The sequence below is a fragment of the Tursiops truncatus genome, chromosome 19, assembly GCF_011762595.2.
Source record: "Tursiops truncatus isolate mTurTru1 chromosome 19, mTurTru1.mat.Y, whole genome shotgun sequence".
Taxonomy (NCBI): Eukaryota; Metazoa; Chordata; class Mammalia; order Artiodactyla; family Delphinidae; genus Tursiops; species Tursiops truncatus.
The window spans coordinates 48,442,378-48,457,222 of NC_047052.1; the positions used below are offsets into that span (position 1 = coordinate 48,442,378).

General features: G+C 52.1%; 1 protein-coding gene across 5 annotated transcripts in view; it reads left to right on the forward strand.

The window, feature by feature from the left end:
- The window catches only part of NECTIN2 (nectin cell adhesion molecule 2), a 28,185-nt gene that overhangs the window by 3,060 nt on the left and 10,280 nt on the right, over window positions 1-14,845 (forward strand). For all 5 annotated transcript variants that reach the window (XM_033844556.2, XM_033844557.2, XM_033844559.2 and 2 more), the window contains exons 2-5: window positions 8,654-9,049; window positions 12,122-12,418; window positions 13,669-13,786; window positions 14,102-14,250. In XM_033844556.2, the coding sequence (XP_033700447.1) occupies window positions 8,654-9,049; window positions 12,122-12,418; window positions 13,669-13,786; window positions 14,102-14,250 (960 nt within the window). The remainder of the gene's footprint in view (window positions 1-8,653; window positions 9,050-12,121; window positions 12,419-13,668; window positions 13,787-14,101; window positions 14,251-14,845) is intronic.

A 14,845-nucleotide genomic window follows, 5' to 3' on the forward strand; every position in this document is an offset into this window, starting at 1 on the left:
GAATCGGTGCAGGGAGCCAGATTCCACAGACTAGGAGACCCAGACCCAGAAAGACCCAGACCTCAGATGTTGGAGATACAGAAGAAAAAGAAGATGACAACAGCTAGGATTTTTTTGGCCTGGTGAAAATGATCTGAAATTGATTGTGGTGATGGAGGCACAAATCTATGAATTTACTAAAAGCCATTGAGCTGGACACTTTATTTTTATTTACTTATTTATTCATTTTTGGCTGCATTGGGTCTTCGTTGATGCATGCGGGCTTTCTCTAGTTGTGGTGAGCGGGGGCTACTCTTTGTTGAGGTGCACGGGCTTCTCATTGCGGTGGCTTCTCTTGTTGCGGAGCACAGGCTCTAGGCATACGGGCTTCAGTAGCTGTGGCACTCGGGCTCAGTAGTTGTGGCTTGCGGGCTCTAGAGCGCAGACTCAGTAGTTGTGGTGCCTGGGCTTAGTTGCTCCGTGGCATGTGAGATCTTCCCGGACCAGGGCTCGAACCCGTGTCCTCAGCATCGGCAGGCAGATTCTTAACCACTGTGCCACCAGGGAAGTCCCAAGCTGGTCACTTTAAAAGGGGTAATCGTATGGTATGGGAATTGTATCCCAATAAAGCAGTTAGAGAGAAAGACAGACGGACAGACACACACAGAGAGCAGAGACCAGGGACTCCTGGGAGACACAGCGGGGGGCAGACTCGGAACCCTAAGAATCAGAGACAGAGACACAAGAGATCAAAGAGACAGGACCTGCAGGAGGAGGAGGCCAGAGTCTCAGAGACAGAAATGTTTTGGTGTAAACTCTATGCTGGGCAGATCGGTGGGAGTGGGGTTCTGTCTGAGGGTCTTGACCAGGAAGAGATTCACCCCCAGAAGTATCAGACCCCACAGGGGAAACCTTCAGGGGGGTCAAGCCCCTGCAGAAAGGCAGGGAAATCTCAGACCAGGGAGGGAAGGGGTCCCCCGAGGTGAGTGATGACCATGATCAGAGAGGTGGGCTGGGGGAGGGAGGTGCTGAAATGCAGGCCCAGACAGACAGCCCCATATCCTGGCTACCGCTGCGCACGCCCTCCTCAGACCGGCTCCTGGATGTCTGCTGTGAGGGTGGGCACTGTGATTAATGCAGTCAATTAATTGGCAAGGTAGCTGAGGCAGCAGCTGAGGCCAGCGCTCCAAGCACGCCGGCCTTCAAGGACCTGCTGGAGTCTGCTGCACCCCATGGTGAGAGGGCAGGTCATGATGTGTTATTGGTCTGGAGGGCGTGAGACAAGCCTGGAGGAGCCAGCCAGGAAGGGACCCAGGAGTCCGGGCCCCCAGCCCCTTCCTCTCTGCCTTGATTTCCCTTCCCCAGATCTCAGGGTCTCAGGCTATAAGTCTCTGCACGCCCCCAGATGTTTCCCCTGGGCTCACACAACGCCCTGGGCAGCCCCGACTCTGCCACCATAGGAAGCCTGCATCCCACGGCCCAGGCAGAGGAAGCGTGTCTGGGGACCCAGCTGACACCTCATGAAGCTGTCACCAGCCTGGCTGGCCAAGGGAAGCTGAGGGAGGGCGATGTTCCCATGGCCACACTCTCCCCTGCTGTGGTGCTGGTCACGTCCTGGCCAAGGTCAGGGCACAATCACCTGCCCAGCAGCGTGCTGGACACTAGGGTCCGAACTCCAGGCCAGCCTTCCTCCTGGCATCATTTCTCCTGCTTCTGCCTGAAACGCAAAACATCTGGGCATCAGCCCACACTAACCCCGTCCCCCTCACCCCCACAGCCAGTCAGCTTCTGTGTCCCAACCATTCCAACTTCTGAATGTGTTTCCAATCTGGTTCATCCTCCATCCCCACAACCCTGACCCCTGAAGCCCGACCCACTCCATTCTGAGGGATTTTTCTAAAGCACAAACCAAACCCTGTCCCTCCACCTGCCTATAACTCTCTGTGGCTCCCCAGTGCCCCCAAGAAAAAGCCCAAACTCTAACTCAGCCTCAGCCTGTATGACCTAGTGCACTGCTGATTCCCCGTCTTCACCTTTATCGAGCTCTTACAGTGTGCCAGGCACTGTTCTAGGCTCTGGGGATACAGCAGTGACCAAGACAGACGAAGATCCCTGCCCCTGGCACTGATGTTCTAGTGGGGAAGAGACATCAGCTGCTATGAGGAAATCGAAGCAGGGTCAATGGAGTTCCTGTTCTCATCATTAAGGTGGTCAGGGAACGCCCCAGAGCAAAGATCCGAAGGGAGGGAGGGAAAGGGAAGTGTTCCAGGATGAGAGAACAGCAAGTGCAAAGGCCCGGAGGTGGGACTTGCCTGGCATGTCTGAGGAACAGCGAGGAGGATGGTGTGGCTGGAGCAGGGTGAACCAAGGGGAGAGGGTGAGAGATGAGGTCAGAAAGAGGATGAGCACAGGTCACGCAGGGCCTTTTGGGCCACTGTAAAGACTTGAGCTTTTCTCTGAGTGAGGAGAGAGCCATAGCAGGGACCTGATCTGCTGTAGCTTCTCTAGCTGTGTGTGCGAACAGACTTCAGGGGCAACGGCAACCCTCCCTGGGGGGATGACCCAGGGGAGAGATGCCACTGGCTTAGACCAGGATACAGGCAATGCAGGGATCAGACCTGGTCCGCTTTGCAGATATATTTTGAAGATGGAGCCGACAGGATTTCCTGATGGATTGCCTGGGTGGCGCGGAGTGGGGGGCGATGGTGAGAGAAAGAGAGGAGTCAGGGATGACTCCAAAGCTTCCATCCTGAACCTTTTACTGAAGTGGAAATACCTAATAAATGGGCCATTAACCCCACAGGGGCTGAACCATCCTATTCATTCATTCAGAATGAGACACTTAGAATAGGGATTGTAGAGCCATGGGATTTTTTTTTTTTTTTTTGGCTGCACCGGGTCTTTTTTGCAGCATGTGGGATCTTAGTTTTGGGGCATGCATTGCAGGATCTAGTTCCCCAACCAGGGATCGAACCCCAGCCCCCTGCATTGGCGCTGAGTCTTACCCACTGGACCACCAGGGAAGTCCAAGCCATGGGATTTTAGAACCTCATTCATTCTGCAAATATTAAGCATCTACTAGAAGCCAGTCTCTGTTGCAGATACTGAGGGTGAGCAAAGCCAGGCAAAGAATTCCTGCTCTCAGAGAGCCAAGAAGGTCATGAAACTCTGCTGTGTGAGATGGAGAGAAAGTGAGGTGCAGGGTGAGGGAACGAGGGCCAGCTAGTTGGAGAGAGGAGGGCTGTGTGGCCATCGGGGACAGAGTACTGGTGATGAAAGCACTTGCTGAGAACCTTGCCCCACAAGAAGCTAAACGTGGGTTTTTTAAATTTAATTTTTATTTATTTATTTATTTTCGGCTGCGCCACTTGGCTTGCCAACCAGGGACTGAACCTGCGCCCTCCGCAGTGAAAGCACAGAGTCCTAGCCACTGGACCGCCAGGGAATTCCTAAAAGTGGGTGTTTTTTTTTTAACCCTCTGAAGCAGCCAGGGCCACTCTAGATGCAGGAGGGCAGCCTCCCTCAGAAGAGCGGATTGAACCCAGGTCACAGCAGTGAAAGTGCCGAGTCCTAACCACTGGACCGCCAGAGAACTCCCCAGAAGAAGACAGGTATCTTGCAGCCACAGTGACTTCCTTAGGACAGGAAATCTGAGTCCCAGAAGGGACCCAGCGACACAAAGAGGGGTGTGGGGCTCTGTGGGCTATAGCTTGGCTTCCCTTGGCAAGGGTCTCCTCCTCCAGGAAGCTCTCCTGCCTCTCCCCTCGGCTGGGTCAGGCCCCTGCTCTAGGTTCTCCCCCTCCTCCCCAGCCCCACCCCTTCAGTTTTTCCAGCGAAGTGCTTGGTGATCACTGTCTGTACAATGTCTGTCTCCCCTCCTGAATGTAAGCTCCTAGAGGACAAGCAAGTGATTTGTCCTGACACATCTGTGGTACCTGCCCCCAGAACAGAGTTTGATATTTATTCAACAGGTTTTTTTTCTTAACAGTATTGATTGAGCACCTACTATAACCAGGCCCTGGTGTAGGCTCTGGGGATACAGTAGGAAACAAGACAGGCAAATCCCTGTCCTCAGGGGCTGACCCTCTAGCACCCAGGGCCTGCGGGTTGAGTCACTGTTTTTTGCCCACTGGTTGGCATAGTCTGGGAAAGAATAACTGGTGGGAAGGTTCCTACCATTCATGCCCTTGAAGTTCTAAATCTTCGCTTTAGGGACTTCCCTGGTGGTGCAGTGGTTAAGAATCCGCCTGCCAATGCAGGGGACACAGGTTCAAGCCCTGGTCCGGGAAGATCCCACATGCCGCGGAGCAACTAAGCCCGTGCGCCACAACTACTGAGCCCATGTGCTGCAACTACTGAAGCCCGCGCGCCTAGAGCCAGTGCTCCGCAACAAGAGAAGCCACCGCAATGAGAAGCCCGCGCACCGCAACGAAGAGTAGCCTCCTCTCGCCACAACTAGAGAAAGCCCGTGCACAGCAACAAAGACCCAATGCAGCCAAAAATAAATATAAAATAAGCTTAATAAATAAATAAATAAATAAAATCTTCACTTTAGCCAAGTCCTTCTCCAAGTGAAGAACCCTTAATGGCTCCCACTTACCTCAAGAAGAAAACTTAAGCTCTTGGCCCTGCCCTACTTTGCTTCTGCAGCTCACACTGGCCTGGGTTTTTCCCTGACGGAGTGCCCTTCCCTCCTCACCCAGCTAGAAAGGGGCATAGCCTTTGGGAACCCTTGTCCCATACTCAGTGCCTTTGGGGGCCATGTGGGTTCCTGGCACCTTGAGGGAAGGGGGTGGCCCTTCCTCAGCTCCGCCTAACTGTTGCCACCAGAGCCTCATATCCTGATTTTTGTCTGGATTCGACCTTTAATCTCCAGACCCTTCTGTGGTGCTAATTCACTTCTGGAACAATGTTATGTGGGCCAAAAGTAACTATGTGGGAGAGCCGGATTTGGCCTGCAGCGGATGGCTGGCCGCCTCTGCTTGACTCCCCCGCCCTGCCAGCCCTTTGAGGATCTTACAGGAGAAAATCATTGTAACGGAATTGTCACAAGGGACCCTGCAGGGCTGCTTAAACATCCCCATTTCACAGATGGAGGAAATTAGGCTCGAAACAAGGTCCCCACCTGGAAAGGGACAGAGCCAGCTGGAAGCCCCCAGCCGGGTGCTCCGGGGGCCCACACATGACACTCTGCAGTTTGGTCCCGCCGCAGAGGAGGAGCCCATCTTCCAAGGTGGCACCCTTGGGTTTGAGTTGCAAGATATACGTGGGGCTTCCACGAGATGACGTCTGTGTCACACAATGGCCTTCACTGATGACTTGTTTTGAGAAGTGCTTGGGACGGGTCCTGCCCAAGGGGCTGCCTTCTGCTGGGGACCCTCTCACTAGGGGCCCCTGTTAATTTTCCCTGGGTTCCTGTGTGAGGCCAGCGGTGGCACACGCTCCTCCCCTCACATCTGGAGACAGCTGGGCATGGGCCTTGCCTTGAGGCTGGGTGTCGAGGGCTACTTGTAATTACACTTACCTGGCTATGTTTATTTACCAAGCACTGATCTTGTGTTTCCGGCGACCCTGTGTGCCAAGTACTCTACAAACATCCTTTAATCCTTAAACGGCAATCCCTAGGAGATGGGCACCATTATTACCCTCCTTTTACAGCCGAGGAAACTGAGGCACAGAGAGGTTAAATGACTTGCCCAATGTCACACAGTCAGTAAGTTGCCGAGCCAGGATTCAAACCCAGGCACTCTGCCCTCAGTCACCATGCTGTACTGCCTTACACAGCAGAGAAACATTCATCTTTATTCTGGTTTTTATTTTTTTTATTATTTATTTTTGGCTGCGCTGGGTCTTCGTTGCTGTGTGCGGGCTTTTTCTAGTTGCTGTGCGTGGGCTTCTCATTGCGTTGGCTTCTCTTGTTGTGGAGCACGGGCTCCAGGCGCGCGGGCTTCAGTAGTTGTGGCTCACGGGCTTCAGTAGTTGTGGCTCACGGGCTTCAGTAGTTGTGGCTCGCGGGCTCCAGAGCGCAGGTTGAGCAGTTGTGGCGCACGGCTTAGTTGCTCCGTGGCATGTGGGATCTTCCCGGACCAGGGCTCGAACCCGTGTCCCCTGCGTCGGCAGACGGATTCCCAACCACTGCACCACCAAGGAAGCCCCAGATTTTTTTTTTTGGTCACGCCGCGTGGCATGCGGGATCTTAGTTCCCTGACCAGGAATCGAACCCGTACCCCCTGCAGTGGAGGCGCAGAGTCTTAACCACTGGACCACCAGGGAAGTCCCCTTTATTCCAGTTTTTCTTAACAATCAGAAAACAAAAGATAAGCTGGGAAATAAAAGCCATACGTTCAGACAAAAACTGGTACGCAAATGCTCACAGCAGCTTTATTCATAATTGCCAAAAGGTGAAAACAACTCAAATGTCCATGAACTGATGAACGGATAAACACAATGTGGTCAATGCATACAATGGAATATTACTGAGCCATAAAAAGGAACAAGGCACTGACCCATGTTACAGCGTGGGTGCACCTTGAAGACATTATGCCAAGTGAAAGAAACCAGACACAAAAGGCCACATGTTGTATGATTTGATTTATGCAAAATGTCCACAAGAAGAGAATCTACAGAGACAGAAAATAGACTAGTGATTGCTAGGGGGTGGGAGGAGGGGGAAGGGGAGGGACTGTTTAATGGGTACAGGGATTTCTTTGGGGGATTTTAAAAATGTCCTAAACTTGATTTTGGCGATGGTTGCACAACTCTTGTGAATATATGAAAAGCCATTGAATCGTACTTTATTTATTTATTAGTCTAACTTTAAAAAAAATATACATAAGATATAGACATTTATTTATTTACATACTTATTTTGGTTGTGCCAGGTCTTAGCTGCGGCACGCGGACTTAGTTGCAGCATGTGAACTCTTAGTTGCGGCATGCGTGCGGGATCTAGTTCCCTGACCAGGGATCAAACCCAGGCCCCCTGCATTAGGAGCACGGAGTCTTACCCACTGGACCACTAGGGAAGTCCCTGAATTGTACATTTTTTCTTTTCTTTCCTTTTTTTTTTTTTTTTTTAGCGGTACGCGGGCCTCTCACTGTTGTGGCCTCTCCCGTTGCGGAGCACAGGCTCCGGACGCGCAGGCTCAGCGGCCATGGCTCACGGACCCAGCCGCTCCGCGGCATGTGGGATCTTCCCGGACCGGGGCATGAACCCGTGTCCCCTGCATCGGCAGGCGGACTCTCAACCACTGCGCCACCAGGGAAGCCCTGAATTGTACATTTTTAATGGGAGAGTGGGAATTATATCTCAGCAAGGCTGTTTTCAAAAAAATAGGCACAGCAACTACTGAGCCCGCGTGCTGCAACTCCTGAAGCCCCGCGCGCCTAGAGCCCGTGCTCTGCAACAAGAGAAGCCACAGCAATGAGAAGCCCGCATGCATCAGTGAAGACCCAACGCAGCCAAAAAATAAATAAAAATTAAAAAAAAAAAAAAGGCACAGAGGGCTGTAGGTTTTATAGAAAGGTGAGAGAAAGTATTATTCCTAGGTAGGAAAAAAAATGAAAACTGTCCTCACACTTTGAATTTTTTTTTAATTTCTTTTGGGATAGATTCAGGTTTTTGTTAGTTTTGGAGGATTCTTTTTTCCCTCCAAACATTTGGTAATGAAAAGTTTCGAACACACATGTGTAAGTTGGAAGAATGACCCAGCAGCCTCCCTCATCCTCTGCCCCTAGACTTGACAAAGGGTCACATTTTGCCACGTTTGACTTCGTGACTTTATCGTTTTTGTTGTTGTTGTTTTTGATGAACCATTTGAGAGTACCTTACAGATATGACATTTCCACCCCTTATCATCTCCTTCTCCTTCTCCTTCTCCTTCTCCTTCTCCTTCTCCTTCTTCTCCGCGCAGCTTGTGGGATCTTAGTTCCCAGACTAGGTACTGAACCCAGGCCCTCGGCAGTGAGATCGCAGAGTCCTAACCACTGGACCGCCAGGGAAGTCCCATCCGCCATTTATCTTCTAAGAAAAAGGAATACTACATAAAATAGATAACCAGCAAGGACCTATTGTATAGCACAGGGAACTATACTCAATATTTTGTAAAACCTATAAAGGAAAAGAATCTGAAAAAGAATATACAATACACATATATGTATTGAGAGATATATATAAACTGAATCACTGTGCTGTACACCTGAAACTAACACATTGTAAATCAACTATACTTCAATAAAATAAAAATAAAATAGGGAATTCCCTGGCGGTCCAGTGGTTAGGACTCCAGGCTTTCACTGCCATGGCCTGGGTTCAATCCCTGGTGGGGGAAATAAGATACCGCAAGCTATGCGGCACGGCATAAAATTAAATTAAATTAAATTTAAAAAAAATTTTTTAACTTTAAAGGAATACTACATAACCACAATTTAATCATCACACCTAAGATCATGAATGGTAATTCCATAATCATATGTCATCTAGCCTGGACACAAATATCCCTAGTTTTCCTCAAACTCTTTCTGGCTGGCCTTTTGGGAATTGGGATTTCATAAAGATTCCTGCATTGCATTGCGGGTCTGCATTTCAGGGGGCGGCCCCTCAGTGATGGCCCGGCCTGGCCCGGAGGTGTCTGGGTCCTTCACTGACCCGACCTCTCTCTCTCCTCTCTCCGCAGGAGCCCAGGATGTGCGAGTTCGGGCTGCAGCCGAGGTGCGGGGCCAGCTGGGGGGCACCGTAGAGTTGCCGTGCCACCTGCTGCCCCCAGCGCCTGAAATCCGAGTGTCACAGGTGACGTGGCTGCGCCTGGACGCGCCTGAGGGTAACCAGAACGTGGCTATCTTCCACCCCCAGTATGGTCCCAGCTTCCCCAGCCCGAAGCCTGGCAAGGAGCGGCTGTCCTTCGTCAATGCCGGGCAGAGCACCGGGGCCGGGCAAGGCACAGAGCTGGAGGTGCGGGACGCCACACTGGCCCTCCGGGGGCTGACGGTGGAGGACGAGGGCAACTACACCTGCGAGTTTGCCACCTTCCCCCGGGGCACCAGTCGGGGAGTGACCTGGCTCAGAGTCATAGGTGAGCAGGGTGGGGGGCAGGGCTGCAACGAAGTGGGAGGGTCGGGGATGCAATGCACGAGAGCCCCTCAGCGGTCTGTTTCTCCTCTTTAGCTGTGATATCGACCTTGTCCGTGATCTTCAGCCAATGGGCAGCTGAAGCACCTACTGTTTGCCACACGCTGTTCTGCAAGTTGGAGAGACAGCCGGCAACATGTGTTCAGCAAATTGAGTACCTACTCTGTGCCAGGCACTATGCTAGGCTCTAGGGATAAAGCAGTGAGGAAGACAGCACTCCCTGCCCTCCTGGAGCTTATACTCCAAACAAAGGAGTAGATAACATCCATAAGAAAAATAAGAGTGAGTCAGGTGGTTATAGGTGCTTCAGAAGTTGGAAGGGAGCAGGTTACAATTGTAAGCGAGGGTGGTCTGGTGCTAACCCATAACCCAAACTAGGAGGTAAAGGAGCCCTGCAGGTCTAGGAAGAGGGTTTCAGGCAGTGGGAATAGCAAGTGCAAAGGCCCTGAGGCAGGGCACACCTGGGGAAGAGCAGGGAAGTCAGTGTGGCTGGAGATGCATGAATGGAGGAAAGTAGAAGGAGACAAGGTCAAGGAGGTGATGGGGGAGCACAGATCACAGCCTCACGGACCACGTGAAGATTTTGGCTTTTGCCTTGAGAGAACAAGAGCTACAGGAAATTCTGAACAGAAGAGGGATGCGATCTGGCTTGGGTTTTCACAGGCTCCTTCTGGCTATGTGGTTGGTGAGGGTGGAGGCTGGGAGACCACTAAGGAGGTGACGGCATATGTCCAGGTGGGAGGTGATGGCATCTAGACCAAGATGGAGGCAGTGGGGGTGATGAGAAGAGATTGGATTATGGAAATATTTTAGAGGTAAAGCCAGAGAACAATCAATTTGGCAAACAAAGGAAACACCAGGATGTTGCAATACTCAGAGTGAGGGCCCCAGTGGACTCATTTACATAGAATGGTCAGCAAAAGCCTCTTCGTCGAGTCCCAAAGTGTGAGCAGGAGCCACCCCCAGGGACACGTCCACGGGCAGAGGAATGAAGGCACAGCAGAGGGAACAGCCTACGCACATGCTGGGACATGAGAGCCAGCTTGGCATGTCCTAGAGAGGAGGCTGGTGGGGTTGGTGGCAAGGGCTTGAGTGACCCTCAACAAGGCAAGAAAACAGACAGGGTCATGACGATTGCATGGGCCTCGTAGACAGAGGCCAGGTGGCTCGACTTCATCTGAATTTTTTTTTTTTTTTTTTCTGCTACGCCGCTCAGCTTCCAGGATCTTAGTTCCCCGACCAGGGATTGAACCCCCACCTTCGGCAGTGAAAGCTTGGAGTCCTAACCACTGGACCACCAGGGAATCCCCTTTATCTGAAATATTATTTGGAGCCATCAGAGGGTTTCAAATCATAAGAACATCCTGACAAGGCTTTTGAAATTGCTTAAAAAAAAAATGACTGGCTGCTGTGTGTGGGCCATCAGAAGGGTAGACGAAGGTAGAGGGAAGCAAGGAGACCAGGTGAGAGGAGGCATTGGCTTGGAAGGGGGAAGAAGCAGGAGGGGAGGGGAGGGGAATAAAAAGAGAAGTGGAAATAATCACATTTTTAAGAGACAGAAGGTGCTTGTTCGTGAATTAAGGGAGGAGGAGAATCAAGAACTCCCAGCCCTCTGGTCCAGCAGGAAGGTGACCCGCACAACCACTTAGCGAAATGGGGAAGACTTAGGGAAGGCGTCTTTTTGAAGATGCTATTTCTTGCTAAATCTAGGCAATCCCCTGGGATCCCATCGTCCCCCGGCAACTCCACAGAAGCCACGTCACTCTGGACACTTAAGTCCCCCCCTCTCAGCCCCAGAGAGTTGGGGAAGTGTACCGTGTACTGTCCCTCAGTACACACTTCCCTTCCCAAGGTGCCCCAAAACCACAGTTGTTTCACAAAAAGCACAGCTGTTCTCCCCGCTCATCCGTCACAAAGGTCTCTCTTCTGCAATCATTTGTTCTATTCAAGAGATGCATAGAGAGCGCCTACCATGCTCCAGGTGCCTACAAAGGTGCAGAACAGTGAAGCCTCCGCTTTCTTGGGGAGTCAGATGTCAGGGAAGTTTCCTTGAGGAAGTGAGGCTGGGATCTGGAGGAGGAGGAAGAACAAGACAAGGAGAAGGGAGGCCAGAGCACTCCAGGCAGTGCAAGTCGCTAAGACCCTGCAGTGGGTGGGAGCAGGGATGGGGTGGGTGTGCCTGGAGCTGTCATAGGACTGATGGGAGGGTGATCAGGGAGGATGTGAGCAGGCCCATCAGACTTTGGCGGTCAGGAGAGAATGCAGGAAGGATAGGAAAGGAGAGGAAGGCAGTACCACGTTGAGAAGCTCAGGACATATCCAGGTGGAGAGATCCAGGAGGCAGCTAGAGATGCTTCCTGGATCTCTCCACCTGGTGGAGAACTCAGGTGTCTGGTTATGGGCACACATTAGTAACTGTGGGTTGTCATTATTATTCCTCATGGAGGTTTACCCTGCCTCATATTTTTCCATGTTTTCCAGGAGGATGAGTGAAAAGGGCAAAAAGTTTCCAGCTTTGGGAAGCTCCATTGCCTTTATCCCACTTCTGGCACCACAATCTAATGGTGATTAAAGGAAAAGAAGTTGGAGGGCTTTTCAGCTGGACCTTTGAACCTCATTATTCTGCTTTGGCTTTCCTTTTAAAATCTCGGCCTCTTCCAGACTTGTGGACATTGTCTGTTTTTCTAGCAGAGCAGAACAGAAAATATAATGGCTAATACTTAGGTAGCACAGTGAGTGTCCAGTACCGTCCAAAGTGCTTTACATATCAATTTATTTAATCTGTACAACAATCCTACGTGGTGGGTACTATGATTATCCCCACTTTACAAAACAGGAAGCTGAGGTACAGAGTTGGGAAATGACTTGCCCAAAGCCATGCAGCAGCAAAGCAGCAAAGCTGGGGATTGAACCCAGGCAGTTGGGGCTTAACTGCTCAGCTCCACTGCTGCTGAGGTGTTTGTTGAATGACTCTAGGTGTGGAGTGACCCACGCTGCCCTCTGTTCCTCTCCCCAGCCCAGCCCCAGAACCATGCCGAAACACAAGAAGTCACACTCAGTCTGGATCCTGTACCCGTGGCCCGCTGTGTCTCCACGGGCGGCCGGCCACCTGCCCGAGTCTCCTGGCTCTCACCCTTGGATGGGGAGGCCAGAGAGAGCCAGGTGTCAGGACCCCTGCCTGGTACAGTCACCGTCACCAGCCGCTTCACCTTGGTACCCTTGGGCCAAGCAGATGGTGTCAAGATCACCTGCAAAGTGGAGCACGAGAGCTTTGAGGAGCCAGTTCTGCTGCCTGTGACCCTCTCTGTGCGCTGTGAGTGCATCAGGATATGACCACACCCCCAATACAGTCTACACCGGCTTCTCTAAGGCACCGTATACATTATCCCTGAGTGTTGTCTACATTGGCATTCTGGGTCAGATTCTGCACTGCCTTCCTGCCCATTGTCTACACTGGCTCCCCGGGACAACATCTGCACACTGTCCCCTCATTGTCTATACTGGCTTCACGAGGCTCTCACCTTGCTGCCACAGTCAATGGTAAATCAGAACGGGTTTGCAAGGGTCGGTATTATACATTTCTTCCCGATTCCACATCCAGTGAAGTCTTACCGGTAGCTTCAATCAGCCGTGTGGAGTATTTACACCAAGGAAATTGGCAAACACCTCAAATCAGGGCTATTCTATTTTTTTTTCCCCTCCCTTTTCAGAGAGCCAGTTTACCAGCACACAACTGCACCCAGCAATCTTCTGGCTCTCATGGACCCCAGTTGACACTGCTCCCTCACTGTCTATATCCACTACTCTGTCTACACTACCCGACCCAATATTGTCTACATACACACCCCCATTCATACTGTCTAAATTGGTTCCCTGGACACTGTCTATACTGACTCTCCTACTTCTGCCCCCCAGTGTAATCACATTGGCCCCTCTGGACCCTATCAACAAAATATGTGTTTTGTTGTTGTTGTTTTTTGGCCACTCTGTGGATTAAACCCGGGACCACGGCAGTGAAAGAGCCGTGTCCTAACCACTGGACCGCCAAGGAATTCCCCGCTGTACGCTGTCAATATCAACCCCTTCTGACATGTTCTGCGCTAGCTCTTCTCCAAACTGCTTACACCGACACTGCCTGATATTACCCAGAGAGGCTCCCCCTGGCACTCTTCCCACAGACCCTACCAAACAGTTACTTTAGCAGCTTTTCCAGCCGCTGTCCAGTCACACCCCATACCCCAGCTCAGCATTTTCTATACTAGTTCCCCAGACAATGCCTTCAGTTCAACTAACTCCCTTACCCACTCTGGGCATGTCAGAAATGACACACGTTATCTAGAGTGGCTGCCTCGGGCGCTGCCTGGACGAACAGTAACTTCCTCAAAATGACCCTCAGCCGTGTCCCTGGACAGTGTCTATACAGCCCGGATTGATTTGCCCCAGGCATTTTCCATGGGTCCACCTCCTGCCAGCCCATTTCTTTAGGATTCTTATCTATCTGCTCACCTATCACCCCCTTTGGGATTCTCCCTGTCACTGAGCCAGTCCCCCCATTTCCTCCAGACCCCCCTGAGGTCTCCATATCTGGCTATGATGACAACTGGTATGTCGGCCGTAGTGAGGCCTCCCTGAACTGTGACGTCCGCAGCAAGCCAGAGCCCACAGGCTACGACTGGAGCACGTGAGTCCTGTTTGGACCCAGACTCCTGGGTCTGAGGGGGGAGGGGCCGGGGGTCTGGATCCTGGGTCTGAGGGAGGAGGGGCTGGGGGCCTGGATCATGGGTCTGAGGGAGGAGGGGCTGGGGGCCCGGACTACTGTGCCGTGAGAGAGGAGCTCCAGCGGCCTGAAACCGTGATTCCTCCAGAAAGAGGGACTCGCAGTTTGGGGTGTTAAGGAGTAAGTTTCAGGTCCGTAGAGCTTGGCTCCTGAGGGCTGTGTGACCTGTACTCCCCGTGGACCATGCTGTCCTTCTCATGTGACCCCCAAACCCCCCAGGACTTCAGGCGTCTTCCCAGCCTCAGCAGTAGCCCAGGGCCCCAAGCTGATCGTCCACTCGGTGGACCGGCTCTTCAACACCACCTTCATCTGCACCGTCACCAACGCCGTGGGCACGGGCCACGCCGAGCAGGTGGTCCTAGTTCGAGGTAAGCGGGGCTTGGGGATGGTGTGTACGACTGGGTCTGCTCCCCAAGTGTTCCTCCCTTCTGGGTCCTGGGGCTGCACTGGAGGAGGCTGCGCCGCCGACTTGGGGAGAATTCAGACCCGCCTCAATGATGGGAGGGGGACGGTGTGGCTTGCCCCCAGGTGGGATCTGGATTGGGGTGACAGGGTAGGTGCTGACAGAGGAGTTAGGACGTTGAGACCTGCGCTGGGGTCTTCCTAGAAAGTAGAGGCCTGGGAAGGGCCTTCAGGGAGAGTTCCAGGGACATTGGCCTGGCCTCCAGCCAGTGAGACACGCCCACAGAATTGCACAACTAACAGTCACTTGAGGGCAGCTAGACAAACACTTGGAAACAATGGACTTCTTACAGTGAGGGCTGGTCAGTATGACCCAGAAACCTGTTTGAGTGTGTGTTGGGATGTTTGTGTTTCTAGAGGTGGTATTTTGGGTTTCTTTTGCTTTGCTTTGGTTTTTGGATTTTTTTGGCCTACCACTTGGCTTGCGGGATCTTAGTTCCCCGACCAGGGATCGAACCCACGGCAATGAAAGTGTGGAGTCCTAACCACTGGACTGCCAGG